The sequence below is a fragment of the Euleptes europaea genome, chromosome 7 (genome assembly GCF_029931775.1).
Source record: "Euleptes europaea isolate rEulEur1 chromosome 7, rEulEur1.hap1, whole genome shotgun sequence".
Classification (NCBI taxonomy): Eukaryota; Metazoa; Chordata; class Lepidosauria; order Squamata; family Sphaerodactylidae; genus Euleptes; species Euleptes europaea.
In genome coordinates this window covers 76,497,329-76,517,842 of record NC_079318.1, presented here as the reverse complement: position 1 = coordinate 76,517,842, position 20,514 = coordinate 76,497,329, and the positions used below count along the sequence as shown (strand labels likewise).

Below are 20,514 nucleotides of genomic sequence, written 5' to 3'. Positions count from 1 at the left end.
GGAGATGCCAGGGATTGCCAGAGACTTTCTACATGCCTAGCAGATGATGTACCTCTGAGCCATGGCCCCTGCCCATGCATGGTATCTCCCCTAATACCCAAAATGAATCCACTGCAAGCCAATGCATGCAAAAAGACAGCAGTTGCTTTCTATAATGATAGGTTACCTTGCAGTCCAGGTAAACCAGGAGGGCCAGGTTCACCTTCCATCCCTTCGTTGCCTTGATCCCCTTTTGGTCCTGGAGGCCCTACAATATAAAAATAAAGAGGTGGTAAGTGGCTTCATTTAATACCCATCTAAGCTTCATGGTTGGAGGACATAAACTTGTTTATTATGTAGGGGTGCTCCCCCCCCCAAAAAAAATCATCTGAATTTTCTCTCGAGGTTTTAGATATCTGAATTAGCTAGTCTTGTTTCCAAAATGGAACTGATGCATTACAAATCCCTTGCTGTTCTGTTTATTCCAAAATGTACAATTAGTGTTCATGTACAGCTTGCTGCAACTGTTATTCCCTGATTCTTTTCCCCTCTGGGGTGCACATGCACCTTGATAAAAACCTGCCAGAGCCCAGGCTTGGAGCTTAATTACTAGGGTTGCCAGGTCCCTTTTTGCCACCGGCAATTTTTGGTATGGAGCCTGAGGAGGGTGAGGTTTGGGGAGGGACTTCAATGCCATAGAGTCCAATTGCCAAAGTGGCCATTTTCTCCAGGTGAACTGATCTCTATTGGATGGAGATCAGTTGTAATAGCAGGAGATCTCCGGCTAGTACCTGGAGACTGGCAACCCTATTAATTACCGAAGATACTTGGAGTTCCATGAATGGCATTCCAGTATCCTTTGTTTCCTGAAAAATCGGAAAACAAGGTATTGACAAAGATGTTTGCACAAATGGGGCAAATAGTGGATTCCCAAGGCAATTTCAGGTTTGGAAAAAGATGGGGAAGGAAGGGTTAAACAGCCTTCCCCAAGTTCCCAAGCGGAACCAGGCCCCCGTACATTTTAATTTTTTGAGCCCATGGTGCAGTTGTACAAACAGTTGCATCTAGATTTTGTGTGTGTGGTGTTTTACCAATGCACAAAAGTGCCTGTGTGCAACAGTAAAAAGAATAATTCATACATCAAAGAATTTTTTTAAACATTTTTTTAATTGGAATGCACATCAGTAAGATGGGGAGGATACAAATGGACTGAAGATACTGAAAGCTGCAGAGAATTGGAAATGAGGCAATTCCAGAAATAATTTTAGAAATTCTCAAAGTTAAGTTGGACTTCAGGGTGAGTGGAATGCAGGACCCAGCAAAATAAAAGAACAGTACAAGAAATCTGTGCATCCCTAGGATCAACTCACATGTGCATGTTTATCCTTTGATGACTCATCAAGTGATGACTTGCATGTGCATATGAGCAGTCTCATAGAAATATAGAGCTGGAAGGCACCCTAACGATCATCTAGTCCAGCCCCTGCACGATGCAGGAAATTCATAGCTACCTCCCCTCCCCAACTCCCCCAGTGTCCCCTGCTCTATGCCCAGAGGAAGGCAAAAAACCTGGGCAAAAAAGCCCAGGATCCCTGGGCTAATCTGGCCTGGGGGAAAGTTATCCTGACCCCAAAGTGGCGATCAGCATTACCCTGGGCATATAAGAAAGGGCCATGAGAGCCGAGCACTGGCTCATCTCCTCCTGCCCTCCTTCTCACAAGCTACCTAAATTCATAGTGAGTCATAGAATCAGCACTGCTGTCAGATGACCATCTAACCTCTGCTTAAAACCTTCCAAAGAAGGAGATGTAACCCTGCAGCTAGACCTCACAACCCTTCAGACACCATGCCTTTTATTTCAGCCAGTTCACGATCAAGCAACCACTGAGACATAGGGTTGCCAGGTCTCTCTTTGGCACCAGTGGGAGGGGCTTCAATGCCATAGAGTCCAATTGCCAAAGTGGCCATTTTCTCCAGGTGAACGGATCTCTATCGGCTGGAGATCAGTTGTAATAGTGGGAGATCTCCAGCTAGTACCTGGAGGTTGGCAACCCTACTGAGATAGGTTAGGCTGAGTAACCCCCCCCCCCAAACCTACTAGAGAATTTTTACGGGGATATTAGCCTGGGGCTCTTACCGTTCTGCTTCTTCCACTATGCCACAATGGCACCAAATCTCAGTACAGAATTGGGAAGAGTAAGAAATGACGCACTTTGCACACAGTCTTTCTTTTAGGCTAACCGACTTCGTCCACTTTTGCTGATGACCTAAAAAAAACTGTTGGTGTTTAACAGGGGGGAAGGGTCAGTCCAGTTGGCTCAGAGAAGAGTGACAAAAATTGGCTCAAGCTGCCGCACCGGAAGCAAGGCCAGTGAGAAGACGCACATGCCTCCGGGCTTAATGAGAGTCAGATGCCCTTCTCCCTGGAGGCCTGTATTGTGAAGCCCGGCAGAATTTTATGGGGCTGCCCCTCCAGGAGGGATCTGAGGCTCAGCCAGGTCGGAGCCAGCTCAAGAAAGCAGCCCACTTTTCACAGGACAGTTCTGGATCCCAGTCTCCAAAACAATTCACTTGTGTTGGGATCTGGTGAGATCTTGTGAACTGAAGGTATTGGGGGTCATGGTCAACCTTACAGCTGGGAGTGGATGGGGTAAAATGTTTTAAAATAAAATAGGAAGCCATGTTAGTTCATTTTTTAAAAACAGTCTAAACCACAGCAGTACCTAATGAAGGCTGCAAATGGGAGTTTTACCTGAGATTAGTTGCTGGCTGGACCCACACTTTCCTGTTGGGAATCTATGCACCAGCAGTCTCCAAGCTCAAATCAAGTCCCTGCCCCTTGAAATGCTGCTTTGTAATTGGCTTACTTGTAGTGCTTACTGTGAGAGAAAATCCCCCCAACCCAATTGCCACATAAAAAAGCATTTTCAGAACAATAACATAAAAAACAGAGCAGTCTGAAAGGGGAAGGGGAGAAATCCAAGCCTCCATAGAGAAACCCAATCCCTCCCACCTCCACAGACAAGCACTGGAAGGTAAGAGATTCTCAGTCTGTTCGCTAATAGGCTAATGCTTGTCTATGGAGGAGGGAGGAGCAACCTCTCCAGAGCCCATAACACCGGATCCCCGGACCCAATCTTCACCAAACTTTGGGGTTCGTGCAAAGCTACCCTGAAAATTTGGGACCTTTATCCCCAAAAATGCCCCCATAGGAGCATCACAAAAAATCCCCTTTGTTTCCTATTATGGGAATTTTCCATTTGCCGACTTCCGCAGCTGATAGTTCATACTTGATAGTCCATGCATTTGTTAGATTCTTTATGTATATAGTTTTTGAATTCGAGCCTGCGTGCTGTTTCTATTTTTTCCTAGCATTATTGTTTTTCCCAGTGGCTCTTGTCTTTCCCACAATGTGACCAAAATACAATAGCCTCAATAGTCTTTTCAGCTTCTAGGGCCCGTTCAGGCTTGATTTGATCGAGAACCCACTGATTTGTCTTTTTGGAGGTCCTCGGTATCCATAAAACTCTCCTCCAACACCATATTTCAAAGGAATCAACTTTCTTCCTGTCAGCTTTCTTCACTGTCCAGCTTTCATACCCATACATAGTAAAAGGGAAAACTATGGCATAAATTATTTTCGCCATTAAGTCAAACCTAATTTATAGAGACCCTGTGGGGTTTTCAAGGCAAGAGATGTTCAGAGGCGGTTTGCACAAACAGTATACAAAAAACACCCTAAAAAAATCTGTCTCTTGCCACTAGGTGGGGCAAATTCCAGCTGAAAAGAAAGAGAGAGGAGCCCTCAAAAAAAGAAAAAAAACCACTTTTTGCTTTTCAATTAATGCTAAGCTAACCATTTCCATACTCCCTCCCTCACTAAGTGAGCCCCTCTCTCAGGGTGCTGACAGGGAAGAAAGAAGAATGTGCCCCATTTGAACTAGGCCAACGTTTCCCACCTAAATGCACAGTCCACTGAATGTTATGCGGTGTAGACAGAAGGCATGTGATTCCAAATGTCTCCTTGAGTGTGGATGGTGTTCTCGCTGAGTACATTATTTTGAACCATATAGACTTTTAGATATGCATCCCAGTGAGAGGCAGCACTGATCCACTTACCCCTGCAATAGGAACAGGTTCCTTCTTCTATCTCAGCAGAATCTACTACAGTTTTGCTTGTCTTTCCTCAAGGTACTCAGGGTAGAATACATGGGTTTTTAGTAGGCTTGCTGGGCCCCGTAGCTCCACCGGCGGGAGCTTTGCGGGGCCGGGGCCAAGTTGCATGATGCACGCGCCTGTCGCGACACACACGCGCACCCTGCGTGACGCACCTACGTCACTTCCGGGTTTACCCAGAATCGATGCGGACGCTCTCGCGATCTTGGCCGAAACGCTATGGTTTCCAAGTGGCCCCTGAAGGGTCAGAGCCAAGAGGCCCCTGGTTTCCATAGAGTTTTAGCCGAAGTTGCCAGAGTGTCCGCGTCGTGCGGGGTGCACGCGTGTGCCACGACAGGCACGCGTGCGCATCACGCATCGTGCAACTTGGCCCCGGCCCCGCAAAGCCACTTAGTCTGACACATGAACCAACACACTGCAATGGCCATGAAAAGGTGCAAGAAAACATGAATGGGGATTTTTAATTGCTTTTTTGCTTGCATGCTCAACCAATGAAACAGCTGCATCAGGCTGCTCGTCTTTGGGCTCTATACAGGAGAAGACTGGGAAGTGAAAATGGAGCAAGCCAAGCTGAATGGCCCCTGTGGGGCTAGAAGGCAGCGCTGCAGCTCAGCAGTGCAAACAGTGGGTGTCAGCTCACCTATTGCTCCCTCTTCAAAACTGACAGCAGCATGAGAAAAGACAGCTGATGAACTGACACCAGTGGCCCCTGAAGCTTCAATCTGGCCACCAGAAGTCCTCTAGGGCAGAGGGCCACTTGGGAAATTCCCTTGTGAGTTAAATTGAGTTAAATGGCCGGTCCACCCCGGCTCTGTCTAGAAGATACACAGAGCCCCAGCTCTGTCTCTAGAAGACACTCGTCACAACGAGTGGGCAGGGCTTCCAAGTCTCAAGTAGTTCTTCAGGTCGCCAAAACTTAGCTGGCAGCACCAGGCCTGACTCTCTCCCTGGCCTCTCCAATGAACAGTTGTGGGGGTAATGCAGACAAGAAGGCCCGTTTTACACACTGACTCCACACTGGGGAAACAGGGTGGTAAGCTCTCCTTCCCTGGAGGTTTTTAAGCAGAGGTTAGATGGCCATCTGTCAGCAGTGCTGATTCTATTACTTTAGGCAGATGATGAGAGGGACGGCATCTTGGTCATCTTCTGGGCATGGAGTAGGGGTCACTGAGGTGTGTGGGGGAGGTAGTTGAGAATTTCCTGCATTGTGCAGGGGGTTGGACTAGATGACCCTGGTGGCCCCTTCCAACTCTATGATTCCAGCTGCCAAAGTAAAGCTCCAACCATAGCCTGAGGTTAAGACAACCCCAGAAGTAGGAATCCAAACAGCAAGGCACAACTTCATTGTTCAAAACAGAGCAGAGTTCCACTTAGGGTTGCCAACCTCCAGGTAGAGCCTGGAGATCTCCTGGAATTATAGCTGATCTCAGAACTACAGAGATCAATTCCCCTGGAGGTAGGGTTGTCAGACAAGGCCTGGCAACCAGCAGGAGACTGGGGGGTGGAAATGGGGGCAGCCATAAACGACAGCATGATCTCACTTCTGGGGAAAACCCAGAAGTGGTGTCACGCTTCTCTCCTGCCCCTGCTAGGAGTGGCTGGCAACCCTGGAGGGTTGTTTTGTAGCATGGACTCTATGGAATTATAACCTTGCAGAAGACATGAGGGCATGATATCGGCGATACCACTATGTCATTTCTGGGGAAACCAGGAAATGGTGTAGGATACCTCTACGAATCATCAGAAACTCAATGGTAAACTATCCTAACATTACTCCTCTGTTACTCCTCTGTTACTCCTCTGAAGATGCCTGCCACAGCTGCTGGCGAAATGTCAGGAAAGAAAATAACAAGACCACGGTCACACAGCCTGGATAGCCTACAAGAACCAATATCCTAACATTGTACATTACACCTTAAGCAGAGGACAGTGGCCTTCTCCTTATCAGACTGGTGACTGATGCTTTTTAAGATGCTGTTAAAAATCCTTAAACCTCTCACGCAGGGCAGATAAGTCATTTAAACTAAATACATACTTTAACCAATGAGCCTTCTCATAGACATTTGGCAAACCCTACCTTGTATGAGGGAGATGTCCCTCAAGGCGATGGAGTGCTCCCAGTCCTTGAGCCTCAGGTCTTCAGTCACGTTGTTTAGGATGGCCAGCTCATGTTTGAGCTGTTGCTCCATGGCGATGTGGACGAGACGCATTTGCCGGGCATCCTCGGTGACGTTACTGATAAGGACCTGTAGGTCCTGGATGCGGGTGTGGTGGATGCCTACATCGTAGGAGAGGGTCCTATTCATGGTGCCCACTTCCCCACCCACATCGGTCAGCTGGTCGCTCATGCTCTCCACATGGGACGCCAGCTCATTGAGCAAGACTTCGTGGTGCTTCAGCCTCAGCAGGCTGCTGTTTCCCTCCACCGAGAGCCTGTATATCTCCATTTGGGCCAGGTCGCTCTGCTGGTTCAGGCTGTCCCGCAGCCCAGCGACGACTCTGTCTGTCTGAGCAGCTTGTGCCTGCAAGCTCCCAAGAACCCCTTCCAGTTTCTGAAGGGAGCCTGTCATCACCAGGAGGGAATCCGAGTGGTTCTGCAGGAGGTCCTGGAGGCGCCAGATGTGGTCCAGGAAGTCTCCCTTGATGGGCTGGTGAACCGTTTTCAACTGAAGGTCCCGCAAGCTTTCGTTTAATCGGTTCACGTTCCCCGTTAGCACCTTCAGGTCTTCAGGAGAGCTCTGAGGTCTAGACACTGGAAGAGAAAGGAAGGAGACATCATCACAAGGTGGTCTGGGTGCGGGAGTATGGATAAGGTCCAATATCCTTTAGAGAGCCCCATCTCTCCTGGGCCCCATTATGATTTCATGACACACCAGCATCTTATGCCATACACATGGCAGAAAAATGACATTCTTGGTGGCTCTTCCCCCCCTCACAGAACACCTTCCCTTTGAAGTCTTGCAAAACCAATGAACGATTTTTGGAAATTTAGCTCTTGGGGGTGGGGAGGGAGAGAGCATCTTATCAGCAACCTCTCCCTCTGCAGAATAACCCTCCCAAGAGATGGTTACTTGGTTGCCAACAGTCCTGGATAAAAGTATCTCTTTAATGCACCATTGAAGATTTTCATGGCACAGAGGTAAAAATAACATCACCTGGTTAATAACATCCCCACAAACCCTCTGTTAAGGGGATTGGACATTTTTCTCCAGGCCTGTTGGCAACCCACCTTAGTACCCACTCATCTTTCATTTGGTGCCATATTAAAACTGTTTTATCTGGAAAAGTTTTTATTGGTTGGTAGCTGGAGGGACAGACTTATTTTAAATGTATATATCCCCTTTCCTATGTTCAAAGCAGCTTAACAGTAAAAAAAAATTGCAACATCAGTCACAAAAACAGTGAATCATAATTTAAAATGAAAATGTAGCCTAAAAAATCTATTTACTTAACAAAGTGATATAGTTATGGACATATTTATTAAAAAAACTGAGGCCTTTTATTTTATATAATTGAAATATCACTGTTTGAAAGAAGTAAGAAATAAGAATATCACTCAGAGTTAGAGGTTAGGAGGCTTCTTCGTTTCTGTTGGTCTGGTTCTGTGGGTGTGAGATTAAGGCTGCAGTCCTAAAGACACTTTCCTGGGGAGTAAGATCCACTGAATAACGTGGAACCTACTTCTGAGAAGAACTGCTTAGGATTGCTTCCGGACCCAGCAGCAGATAGCTCACTTTTTGGGGGAGGGGGTAGCTGCCCAGTTGTTCAAAATGTTCATGTTCTTAAAACAAGTCTCAACTCATCCCGTGGCCCAGGAGTCCTCCCAGTTCCCTCTTCCTAATGGCTTAATGGTTTTGCTTTGTGGGTTGGCAATTTGGGGCTGGGACTAAACTCTCCTGGCCATAATTCACTCCAGATGACGTTTATAGGCAATCTGGAACTAGATGTTGGCAGGATCAGTTGTGTGCCCGCCCTGGGGAGTTGCCAATTACCAAGAAAACAGAAGGAATGAGGAGGATTAAAAAGCAAGCAAATTGTAACAGATGATCTCTGCTAAGCTCTTCTCACTCTTATGATCTGTGTCTCCAAAGGTTCCCTCCATGTGTGTGTAGCAGCAATCATAGTATTAACATCTGTGGAATGGGTTCCCAAAGGGACAGGGATATGCTTGGGATAGAATAATAGAATCATAGAGTTGGAAGGGACCACCAGGATATGCTTGACCTTTTACAGCTGCAGGTCCAGAGTTAGGTCTGAAGGTGGAATTTTATATTATTGGTGTTTGACATTATGACCTCTTATCCATTATGCACAATTGCACAGCTTGGCACATGTGACAGTTTCTAGCAAGCCGGAGGTCCTGGTAGGTTGCCACCAGGCCTGGGGAACAATGCCGTGTTCCTTTAATAAAGGTTTAATGTGTGAAAATGAACAGCTGAATCTTTTCATGGCATGAAGCTAAATAGCACTGCCTGATGAATAGCATCCCATTAAGTCTCTATTAAAGGGATAACAGGGCACTTCTTTGCATGCCTGCTGGCAACCCTAGAAATAAAGCAACAGCTGCAATGCTAATTTCAGCCTCTCGGGGGCAGACTTCCCCCCAAATCCTGCAGATCAAAATTGTCTTCCTGTCAGATCGAAACCATCAAAAAGACCTGGGGGGCCAGATGAACCACAGCTGTCTGCGGGGTGCTGGCTGTCATGCTCTGGCACAGGTCTCATTTGATTCCACCTGCCTTGTGCCATTCCATAGATCTCTCTATGGACAGTGCCCCCTGTTAGTCCGCGTCAGTCTTTGTTATTCACTTGGCTTTCCAGCTCAAGTCCAAGCTAGATTGGATGGAGGAAATCCATGCAAATTTATTTTTACCCTGCCTTTCTCCCCAAGGAGGACTGAATGCAGTTTACATCATTCTCCTCTATTTTATCCTCAGAGCAACTCTGTGGGGCAAGTTTGGTGTGGGAGCTATTATTTTTTAGCAAAAACAGCACAGAGGCAATGGGAGCAAATCCCCTGCCTTCTCGACCACTTGATCGTTCTGCTCAGTTTCTTTCAGCAGTTTCATTCTAGTCAAACTCCAACACCAGGTCAGTGGGGCTAGAAGCAAAGTAATGTACTTACTCAAATGCGAGACTACGTTTTTTTCCAGGTATGCCATCAAAAAAAGAGGGGATCTTCTAACATTTGCCTACAAGTTATGTCCAGTAATATTTTGTGGGTGTGCATGACGTACAGGGCAGTTGTCATCTTACATCCAGGATCACTCTAGAACAAGGGTGGGGAACATCAGGTCCGGGGGGCCATTTAAGGCCCGCAAAATCATTTGGTCTGGCCCTTCGTTGGTCCTGGCAGATCTCTAGCTCAGAAGGCTCTAAGACTGGTGATCCGCCCCCTCCTGCGGACAGGAATAGCCTCTATTCAAGGTGAACGTGAGTTTGTTTTGCTGAGAAAAGGAACCTTTTCCCCCCTTGCTGAAGAGTCTTTAGCTATGGAGCTGCTAGGACTGCCCAAGAAACTGTGTTAACCCATTCCCACCAGGGCCATGGAGAAACGTATTCCCTCTGTAGTACAAGAGGGCTGGGGGTGGAAGTGGCGACAATGGGGGGGTTAAAGGCGGCAGGGCCAGAATGCGCTGGGGGGGGATTCTTAGCCAGTGTGTCCTCATTTCACCCCTGCAGGCAGAGGTAGCAGGAGTTGGCTGTAGAATCTGGCCCCAACCATGCGGAGCAGGAGCAAGTCTGGCATGTGGCTGGACAGCTACGCCCAGCTGGTGCAACAGATCATCCTGTGTCACTAGGTGGGTGAGTGTGCCACCGGTTGGATGCCTGCCTGCTTGCCCACGGGGGGGGTGGTTGTTATCTGGGGCAGCTGCCTGCTTGGGGCTTGGTCGGCTAATTTTTAAGTTGATAATTTTGTACGGCCCACGAATGAAGTTATAAATATCCAAATGGCCCTTGGTGGAAAAAAGGTTCCCCACCCCTGCTCTAGAACTTCCATTTCTCCTAGAGCAGGGGTGTCAAATATAAGGCCCGGAGGGGGTCGGATTTGGCCCCTTGGGAGTTCTTATCCGACCCGCAAGCTAGCCAAGGCAGCTACCCCCCCAACTCCTGAGGTGTCAATGATTAAAGACTGTTAAACAAAAGAAAATACTGTAAGAGTGTTATTGTCTTAAGCATGTTTGTATTTTAAGTAAAAATAATATCATTAATTGGCTTTGCTTGTGTCTTCTATAAAGTTTATATTTCTGGTACCTGACATTAAATTTTATGGTACACATGGCCAGGCCCAACGAAATAACATTTATGTCATACCCGGCCCTTGTAACAAATGAGTTTGACACCCCTGTCCTAGAGTCTATGGTATACCATAGAGTCCACCCTCCAAACATTCCGTTTCCTCCAGGAGAACTGATCTCTGTAGTCTTGAGATCAGTTGAAATTCTGGAAGATCTCCAAACCCCACCTTGAAGCTGGTAACACTGATGGTATCTGGAAGCACAGTGCCTCTGAATATAGGAACTCCAGTGAACATTATGATCATTGATAGACACTGTCCTTCAGTGCTACTCCTCCGAAGATGCCGGCCACAGCTGCTGGCGAAATGTCAGGAAAGAAAATACCAAGACCACGGTCACACAGCCCGGATAACCTACAAGAACCAAACTTCTCCCTTTGTTTAACCAATCGGCTTTGAAAACTATTTAAGCCAGTGATCCTCACCTAGGGTTGCCAGGTGGCTTGGAATGGTGGAATTGTGGGCACTTCATTGGCTGGCTCACAGCAAGGATTACGCGTGCACGCAAGGCCACGAGCAACGTGATCCCCTCACTTCCGGTTTACTTCCAGAAGTGCTGCAGCACGACAGGACAATTTACCACTCAGATGGGGGGTTGAGTAGTAAATTGTCCCATTGCGCTGCAGTGCTTCTGGAAGTAAACCGGAAGTGATGGGATCGTGTCGCTCCCAGCAGCCCAGTTGCGATCCCCGCCCCAAAAATCTCCTACTAGAGGAGAGAGGGGACCTGCCAACCCTATTCTTGCCACATCTTATGGCAACAAATTCTGTAAATTAATCATACCATTGAATGAAGAGGTCCTTCCTTTTACCTGTCCTAAACATATTCCCAGTGTATTTAATTGGGTATTGCCAGCAGATATTCGAGACAGGCCAAAAGGTCTTCTTCACACAAAAGATAGCAATTTGGATCCTACCAGCTTTTCTACCGATGAAAGAAGGAGGAAGGGCCCTTTTGGACCCAGGGCTACCAGCTGTCCTGCTGTAGTGGGAGACCTCCCACCAGCAACACCCCCACCCCCAAACACCAGACCCATTCCATTGGCCAGTAGGCAGAAAATGCATGCCATCACTTGATGGCATGACACCATTTCTGGGGCAAACCCAGAACCTATATCATACCACACTTAGATTCAGCAGAAACTCTATGGTAAAATCAAATTTCCTTTGAATCCTGGAGTGGCATAACATCTCTTCCAGGTTTGCCCCAGAAATCCTATCATGCCATTGAGCAATGGAACTTCCATGTCCCTTCCTCCCTCCCTAGTCTGCTGCCAGGTGCTTAGGGTTGCCAACCTCCAGGTACTAGCTGGAGATCTCCTGCTATTACAACTGATCTCCAGCCAACAGAGATCAGTTCACCTGGAGAAAATGGCTGCTTTGGCAATTGCACTCTATGGCAGTTGTAATGGCAGGAGATCTCCAGCTAGTACCTGGAGGTTGGCAACCCTGCCCAGCATGCTTCCTGTAGAGTTGGGAAACCAACCCAGTTCTCCAGATTTGAGTCCACCACGCTTAACCACTACACCACGCTGGTGTAAAAATGTGAGAGATGATTATAGGGTTATAGTGAAGAGGTGAATTAAGCAGAAAGCTGGCAGGATCAAGCCCACACATAGGATCATTTCAGTGCATTTTCTCAGCGGTCTGTGGCCCATGTCATTTAGGGAAGGGAAGGTGTTCTCTGGATTTTCTCTCTCAGGCACCAAAACTGCTTTGGGTTGGCTTAGCCTTGGAAAATGCCCCACCCTCTTGCAGTACAGGAGAAGCCACACTCGGAGGCGTGGAGCCCGGAGTTATTTTTATTTACCCATTTCTAGCGTGCTTTCCTCCTACACACAAATTAAGATTTGAGACGAAGGTGGCTTACGAAGAAAAAATGCGGATGCAGATAAAAACGGAAACATGCAATAAAAACAACAAGAATAAATAGCACCGTTTACCACAAGCGCTGTGTACAAAAACAGAACGTAAAACCTCTGCCATAAAACCTGGCCTGCGAACTATAAAAGATTCCTGAAGGCCCACCTAGAAAGCAAACTCTTAAGAATATTCCCTAAAAGGTTTGCAGCTGTGGAGACAGGAACTGGGCAAACCATGGTGTGAACTTGCATCTGTGAGAATACGTAACTAAAGATGTCAGATGTCAGGGGTGTCACCCAAAACCGCAGCCCTGCATCTAGCTCCTCCTTTTACTAGGAGAAATAGACAGTCTGGCGTCACTGCATCAGATGTTTCCCTGTCCCCTGTGGCAGCTAATAACCTGGAAGGGATGGGAAAACGCACTACATCGTATCACACCACAAATTTCCTTTATGGACTGTGCAATCCTAAACAGAGTTGCACCCTTCTAAACAGGCTGACGTCAAGATAATCACTGTTAACGTTCTAAGGAAGGAAGGGCTTTTTATGTGGCTTTAAACTGGACAAATTCGCGGAGGACAGTTCTGTCAGCTATGAACCAAGAGAACTAAATAGAACCTCCATGATCGGAAGCAGTGTACCTCTGAACATCCGGATGACCAGTGCAGAAAGCCAGCATGGTGTAGTGGTTAAGAGCGGCAGACTCTAATCTGATGAACCAGGTTGGTTTCCCCACTCCTACACATGACCTGGATGGCCCAGGCTAGCCTGATCTCATCAGATCTCAGAAGCTAAGCAGGGTCAGCCCTGGTTAGTATTTGGATGGGAGACCACCAAGGAATGCCAGGGTTGCTGTGCAGAGGAAGGCACTGGCAAACCACCTCTGTTAGTCTCTTGCCTTGAAAACCCCATAAGGGGTTGCCATAAGTTGGCTGCGACTTGACGGCACTTTACACACACACACATGAAGCCAGCTGGGCGACCTTGGGCTAGTCACAGTTCTCTCTGGACTCAGCCCCACCTACCTCACAAGGTGTCTGTTGTGGGGAGGGGAAGGGAAGGTGATTGTAAGCCGCTATGAGACTCCTTAAAGGTAGAGAAAAGCGGGGTATAAAAACCAACTCTTCTTCTTCAAGCAATGGAGGGCAATGTAGTATATTGGGCAATGCAGAATATTGTAAAAGGTAAAGGTAAAGATCCCCTGTGCAAGCACCGGGTCATTCCTGACCCATGGGGTGATGTCACATCCTGACATTTCCAAGGCAGACTTTGTTTGCGGGGTGGTTTGCCAGTGCCTTCCCCAGTCGTCTTCCCTTTACCCCCAGCAAGCTGGGTCCTCATTTGACCGACCTCGGAAGGATGGAAGGCTGAGCCAACCTTGAGCCGGCTACCTGAAACCGACTTCCGTCGGGATCGAACTCAGGTCGTGAGCAGAGCTTTTGACTGCAGTACTGCAGCTTAACACTCTGCGCCACGGGGCTCCTAGAATATTGTAGTATATTGTAATCTGGCTGGGCAACGTAGTATATTGTATACTGCATAAAGTGGACTTGATGTGATCCAGCAGGGCTCTTCTTACATTGTTGCATCCAATTGCAAGGGAGAACTGGACGCATCACATATATTACTGCCCTGGCCAAAGGCAACTTAAACAGAGCTTCCCTTGCCACCCTTCAGGACCACTAATTTTACTCTGGTGGGGCAAACAGCAGCTCCCCCAGGCCACTTCAGGTCAGCAAAATGGCATGGGGAAAGGCTTAAGCCCCCATCCCTCATGCTGCAGTCCAGATTGAAACTGAAGCTCCGCCTTCTAGAAGGATCCACTGCTAGTGCATGCGTGAAAAGAAAAAATGTGCTATGCCTCCTGCCTCTCCTTGCTGCAAGACAGTGAGCAGCAAGCAAGACAGAGCAGCAAGGCAGTAAGGCCAGGTAACTCAGCGTTTGAGCGTAGGGCTGCCAAGTCCCCCTTCGCCACTGGCGGGAGGTTTTTGGGGCAGAGCCTGAGGAGGGCAGGATTTGGGAAGGGGAGGGACTTCAGTGCCATTGAGTCCAACTGCCAAAGGGGCCATTTTCTTCAAGGGAACTGATCTCTATCAGTTGGAAATCAGTTGTAATAGCAGGAGATCTCCAGCTAGTATCTGGAGGTTCTCAAAATATACAGCACTCCTGCTCAATGAAAATTATACATATAAATTCTAGAATTCTAATAGCCCAAACGTGGCTAAAATAATATTATAGTCAAATAGTACAAGAAGCTACTTAAGGACTATTTTAATGTGTTGTATTCACACAATTAAATAAAGTATAACACAATACAAACCTGTCCCGTTCTGTAAAGGATTCACAGACTGCCACCACCCCATATATGCACGAAAACTTTCTCTTTAGCTGGCCTGACCTGGCCACCACCAAGCCATGCTTGCAACCTGGAGCACCCCCCTTCCCATCATTAAGATTACTACTGTGGCTCTTCCTCTTCCTGTTATGGGACTGTATTGTGTGATTTCTTGTAATAAATTTGCATCTCAGTGGGTCTAATGCTGCTGCCGCTGCCTGGGCACTCAAGGGAAGTTGAAGGTGACAGACAGACGGATGAAGGAAGGAAGGAAGAAACAAACAAACAAACTGGAGGGTGAAAGATTCAAAACAGATAAAAGGAAGTATTTCTTCACACAACACATAGTTAAACTGTGGAACTCCCTGCCCCGGGATGTGGTAATAGCTACCAACTCGGGAAGCTTTAAGAAGGGAGTGGGCATGTTCATGGAGGAGAGGTAGGGTTACCAGGTCCCTCTTCGCAACCGGTGGGAGATTTGGGGGGCGGAGCCTGAGGAGGGTGGGGTTTGGGGAGGGGAGGGACTTCAATGCCATAGAGTTCAATGGCCAAAGCGGCCATTTTTCTCCAGGCGATCTGATCTCTATCGGCTGGAGATCAGTTGAATTAGCGGGAGATCTCTTGCTACTACCTGACAGTTATACCAAAAAATCAGCACGAGGGCTCTGCTTTTAAACATAAGATTATATTCACCAATTACAAGTTGCAAGTTTCCCTTATTTAAGTAGCACTATATACATTGAAATCAAAATGAAACATTTAAACAAGATAATACAAAGTGTTCAATCACACCATTCAATTTCAGAATCAGTTACTCAAGTGTAAGCTGGAAAAGAGTCCGTTACTCAAGTGTAAGCTGCTAGAGAGTCCAAATGAAATTCAAAAACAAACCAAGGTATAAATCATGCTGTGGCTGTCTTCCTGCAGCCAAAGGTCAGACCAAGGTGTAAATCAGGCTGCGGCTGCCTTCCTGCATTAGAACCTTATTTGGTCATCCAACAATGTATTAAGAGGTTTTATACCTGAATAACACAACGTGGGCAATTTCCCACAAAGAATTCAGATAAATATCCAAAAGGAAAGCCAACTTACTGATGAAGCATACGAAACGAGCACCAACCTAGGGTGTCGTTGAGTTGGACTTTACGTTGTTCTAATTTGCGGTGTTCTTGACCGGGAGAACTCCGGTATGACTTTTTGTTTTGAACTTTGATGCTCACAAGCCATACAGAATCCCTGACTTTTGGCTGCAGGAAGGCAGCCGCAGCCTGATTTACACCTTGGTCTGACCTTTGGCTGCAGGAAGACAGCCACAGCATGACTTACCTGTATACCTTGGTTTGTTTTTGAATTTCATTTGGACTCTCTAGCAGCTTACACTTGAGTAACGGACTCTTTTCCAGCTTACACTTGAGTAACTGATTCTGAAATTGAATGGTGTGATTGAACACTTTGTATTATCTTGTTTAAATGTTTTATTTTGATTTCAGTGTATATAGTGCTACTTAAATAAGGGCAACTTGCAACTTGTAATTGGTGAATATAATCTTATGTTTAAAAGCAGAGCCCTCGGGCTGATTTTTTGGTATAACTGTGGTTAATACAGCATAGATCCATTGTTTACATTAAACTACCTGGCAGTTGGCAACCCTAAGGAGAGGGCTATCCAGGGCTACTAGTCAAAATGAATACTAGTCATGATTAGTGTTGCCAATCTCCAGGTGGTGGCTGGAGATCTCCTGCTATTACAACTGATCTCCAGGTGATAGAGATCAGTTCCCCTGGAGAAAATGGCCACTTTGGCCATTGAACTCTATGGCACTGACGTCCCTCCCCTCCCCAAACCCCGCCCTCCTCAGGCTCCACCCCAAAATCTCCAGGTAGTTCCCAACCCTAGTCATGATGCATACCTATTATCTCCAGGATCAGAGGAGCATACCTATTATCTTGGTGCTATGGAACACAGGCAGGATGGTGCTGCTACAGTCGTCTTGTTTGGGGGCTTCCTAGAGGCACCTGGTTGGCCACAGTGTGAACAGACTGCTGGACTTGATGGGCCTTGGTCTGACCCAGCATGGCCTTTCTTATGTTTTTAAAGAAAGAAAGAATTGTACTTGTATTGCGTAGTGCATTATGTATATTGACATCTATCTTTGGATTTGATGAGCACATTTTGGATTGTGTGAACAATTGTAGGTATTGAGTCTGTGTAGCATCTCAATACAATTGGGCAAGTTGACATTTTGCTTGGCATCCTGTACTTTTTTCATATGCAGCCTCCTGTTTAGTACAGAGGTATTTTTTGTTGTTTTCTTGTTTTTCCAAACAAACCTCCGACACATTCCAAGAGAGGCAGAAGAGCAAAGAATGAGGCATGTGGGGCTCATTCCTCCAATGCTGTTTACATTAAAAATTAACAATCATTTCTCAAAATATGACTCTGGTTTTATTAGCAATCAGTGCAATACTGTTTTAGGTCTTTTGCATTGAATGCCTGTTCTGACCACCTTCTTCAGCTGTTCTTCACAGAAAGAAAGAAAGAAAGAAAGAAAGAAAGAAAGAAAGAAAGAAAGAAAGAAAGAAAGAAAGAAAGAAAGAAAGAAAGAAAGAAAGAAAGAAAGAAAGAAAGAAAGAAAGAAAGAAAGAAAGAAAGTCTGAATGTCAGATTTTTTTTTTCAAACTGGATTTGACTGGGAGGAACCTTGCAGTTTCTAAGCAACCACTGTTGTGTGCTGAGCAGCTGGCCCCACCAGCCCAATTGGGACTACAGCTGGGTGGAGGTTTTGGAAGAACCACAGAAAACGAAGGCTGAGGGTAGAAGAAAGACACTGGAGTGCAACACAATGGCCAGTTCTGCAAAATAAAAGGAGGAGGTAAGAGGCACACGAGGGTTGGGGGCCCCCAAATGTGCAGCACTGAACTCTGTCCAGGTTACTGAAAGATCTAGACCCAGAGCCAGTTGCAACTGTAGGCATTCGGTGTAAACTGAGTGTTGGCTACTCAATTCAAAATTCCCACCCCCACACAACTAAGCCATGATTTGTCTCGGACCGATAATGAGCTAAGTGCAAAAGAGAACCTGGTTACAATTCCGTTAAAAAAAAAAAAAAAAATCAAGGGGTTTTTAATTTACTGCCCGTTCTCCAGAGTAAGCCAGGGGTAAGTTGGGCAGGAAGCCAAACCCGACCAAGTAATAATAAAATCGTAATTACCGAAAATATTATTAGAATCTGCCTGGCCTTGAGCCGCTGGTGATGCAACATCTTGTTTATAGCAAAGGCCGGGGATATTAATGGAGCACATTTGGTTCCGATTAGAGAGGGGGTGGGCGCACAGAAGATGTCCACATATGCACACACACATACAACGTCAGCAACGTGCAAGCTTTCTGCACAGGTCTACTGCATGGCTTTCGCACTGAACAGAGACTAAGGGATGTGGAAGGTTGGCTCTAGCAGATGACGGAACAGGGTACTGCTTTTAAGTAGGGCAGGCTGGTTAGTGATGGGCTTATATTCTCCATGAAGGAGAAACAGGCTTGGGTGGTCAAGCTGCCACCTTTTCTCATACCACTGTTATATTTGCTGCTATGCCATGAAAGGTGGGGCCCTCACCTGGATGGCCCAGGCTAGCCTGATCTCAGCGGTTTGCTAACTGTATATGGAGGTTTTCTTTAGTCACCATGGCTAGAAGTCACAGATGGACCTATTTATTTATACCCCCCTTTTCTCCGCAGTAGGGACCCAAAGTGGCTTTCAACATTCTTCCCTTCTCCATTTTATCCTCACAAGGTAGGCTAGGCTGAGAGTGTGTTACTGGCCCAAGATCACCCAGCCAGCTTTTATGGAAGAGTGGGGATTCGAACCTGGACCTCCCAGGACATTACACTAGCTGTCCTCCATGAATCTGTCTACCCCTCCCTCTAAAGCCATCTATATACTCATGGCCATCACAACGTCCAGTCATTTCCACAATGTAATTGCTTTTTGAGTAAAGTACTTTTGTCCATCCTGAATCTATTGTCCATTAACCTCCTTGGGTGCCCCCAAGTTCTAGTTCTATTCAATTTCTATCAAGTTCTATTCAGGATGAAAAAGTTTTATTTACCCCTTAATCGTTTTTGGTTTGCCCTGTTCTGTACTTTTTCCAGCTCTGCAATATCATTTTTGAGATACAGCAACCAGAACTCTATGCAGTATTCCCAGTGAGGCTGCACCATAGCTCTATATAACTGTATTACGGTACTGGCTGTTTTATTTTCAATTCCTTTCCTAATAATCCCCAGCATGGAGTTTGCCTTTTTCACTGCTGCCACATCCTGTGTGAACATTTTCATTCAGCTGGCTACTACAACCTCAAGATCTCATTCAATCTCACTCTTGGCCAGTTCAGACCCCATCAGCATGTATCTGAAGTTAGGGCTTTTTGTTTCAATGTGCATCACCTTACACTTACCAACACTGAATTTCGTTTGCAGTGTTTTTGCTCACTCCTCCAATTTAGTGGGATCCTCCTGTAGCTCTTCACACTCTGCCTTGGTTTTCACCATGCTGAATAATTTGGTATCGTACGCAAACTTGCCCACTACACTGCCTGCCACCACGTTCCAAATAATTTATGAACAATGAGTTAGCAACGTTACGCGCGGTTAGCCATAACGGTCCAAAGCAAAATCCAAAAACAAAGGCTGTGTGATGCCTTTTATTAAGACCAAATAAACTAACACAAAACAGCAAGAATGTGGCTCTTCACACATTACATAGAACATGTTGGGTTAGGTGCTGCACATGCAGGAATTGAGGAGAACCCACAATTCACATGTCATTGGGTGACATAGGCTGGGGACACAAACCCAAATTGTGTTCTATCGTGTGCAGCCTCCAGTTGAAAATATGAAAAACAGTGGCTAATTGAGTGTTTTGTCTAAAATCAGGGTGAAAGTGGTAGTTGTAATAACAATAAAAAAGGTAAAGGTAGTCCCCTGTGCAAGCACCGGGTCATTACTGACTCATGGGGTGACATCACATCCTGACTTTTACTAGGCAGACTATGGCCATTTATGCAGGGTCGCTCAATGCTGATTTTTTATATCCGACCTTTAAAATGACTATTCATGGTCCTGATGCAAGATGAGAAAGTCAAACAAATTCCACCCCCCACTTGCCTGCTCCTTCGTTTGCATAGCCATTAGCAATAGTCGTTTGCATAACTACTCCGTGGCTGGGAGTCTGCATGCTTCCTTCAGTGAATGCTTTGATGCAGGGGCGGAGCAAATACAAAAGGTCACGTTAAAGGGGCTCTTAAGAAATGTGAAGCAGGTATGCACTGGCTTCGCAGTGACGTCTGGAATGACAGTTCAGCATGAAGAAATAAAAAAAATATGCGGGGCACTTCAGCCTGGAACACGGAGCTAATTACCAAGCATAAACAGCCTATGTTTATGGGGTGGTTTGCCCCTGCTTTCCCCCCGTCATCTACACTTTACCCCCAGCAAGCTGGGTACTCATTTCACCGACCTCAGAAGGCTGAGTCAACCTTGAGCTGGCTACCTGAAACCGACTTCCGTCGGGATCAAACTCAGGTCGTGAACAGAGCTTTTGACTACTGGAGATTAATTCTATCTGCCCGAGGTAAAGAATCAAAGAAAGGCAAAGTGGGTAATATTATCTAGCGGTGGGTGGGGGGACCACTTAAAGCGAAAGCAAGTGTGACGTCCTTCACTGCTAAAATTATCATAATTGTCCTCTCTTCTAACAGTTAACTGAAACCATGAGCTTGCCTTGCCGTTCCACACTGTGTTTCTTTCTTAGCAGGATCCCAGGCAGCCAGCCACGGCTTTGCAGAAAACCTTGCCCTGCACTCCG

At 46.4% G+C, this 20,514-nt stretch overlaps 1 protein-coding gene across 1 annotated transcript in view; it reads right to left on the bottom strand.

Annotated features, from left to right (window-relative positions):
• Window positions 1-20,514, bottom strand: part of SCARA5 (scavenger receptor class A member 5) — a 105,642-nt gene that overhangs the window by 38,578 nt on the left and 46,550 nt on the right. The window contains exons 3-4 of the mRNA XM_056852731.1: window positions 6,233-6,907; window positions 167-247 (exon numbers count right to left, since the gene is read on the bottom strand). Of these exons, the coding sequence (XP_056708709.1) occupies window positions 167-247; window positions 6,233-6,907 (756 nt within the window). The remainder of the gene's footprint in view (window positions 1-166; window positions 248-6,232; window positions 6,908-20,514) is intronic.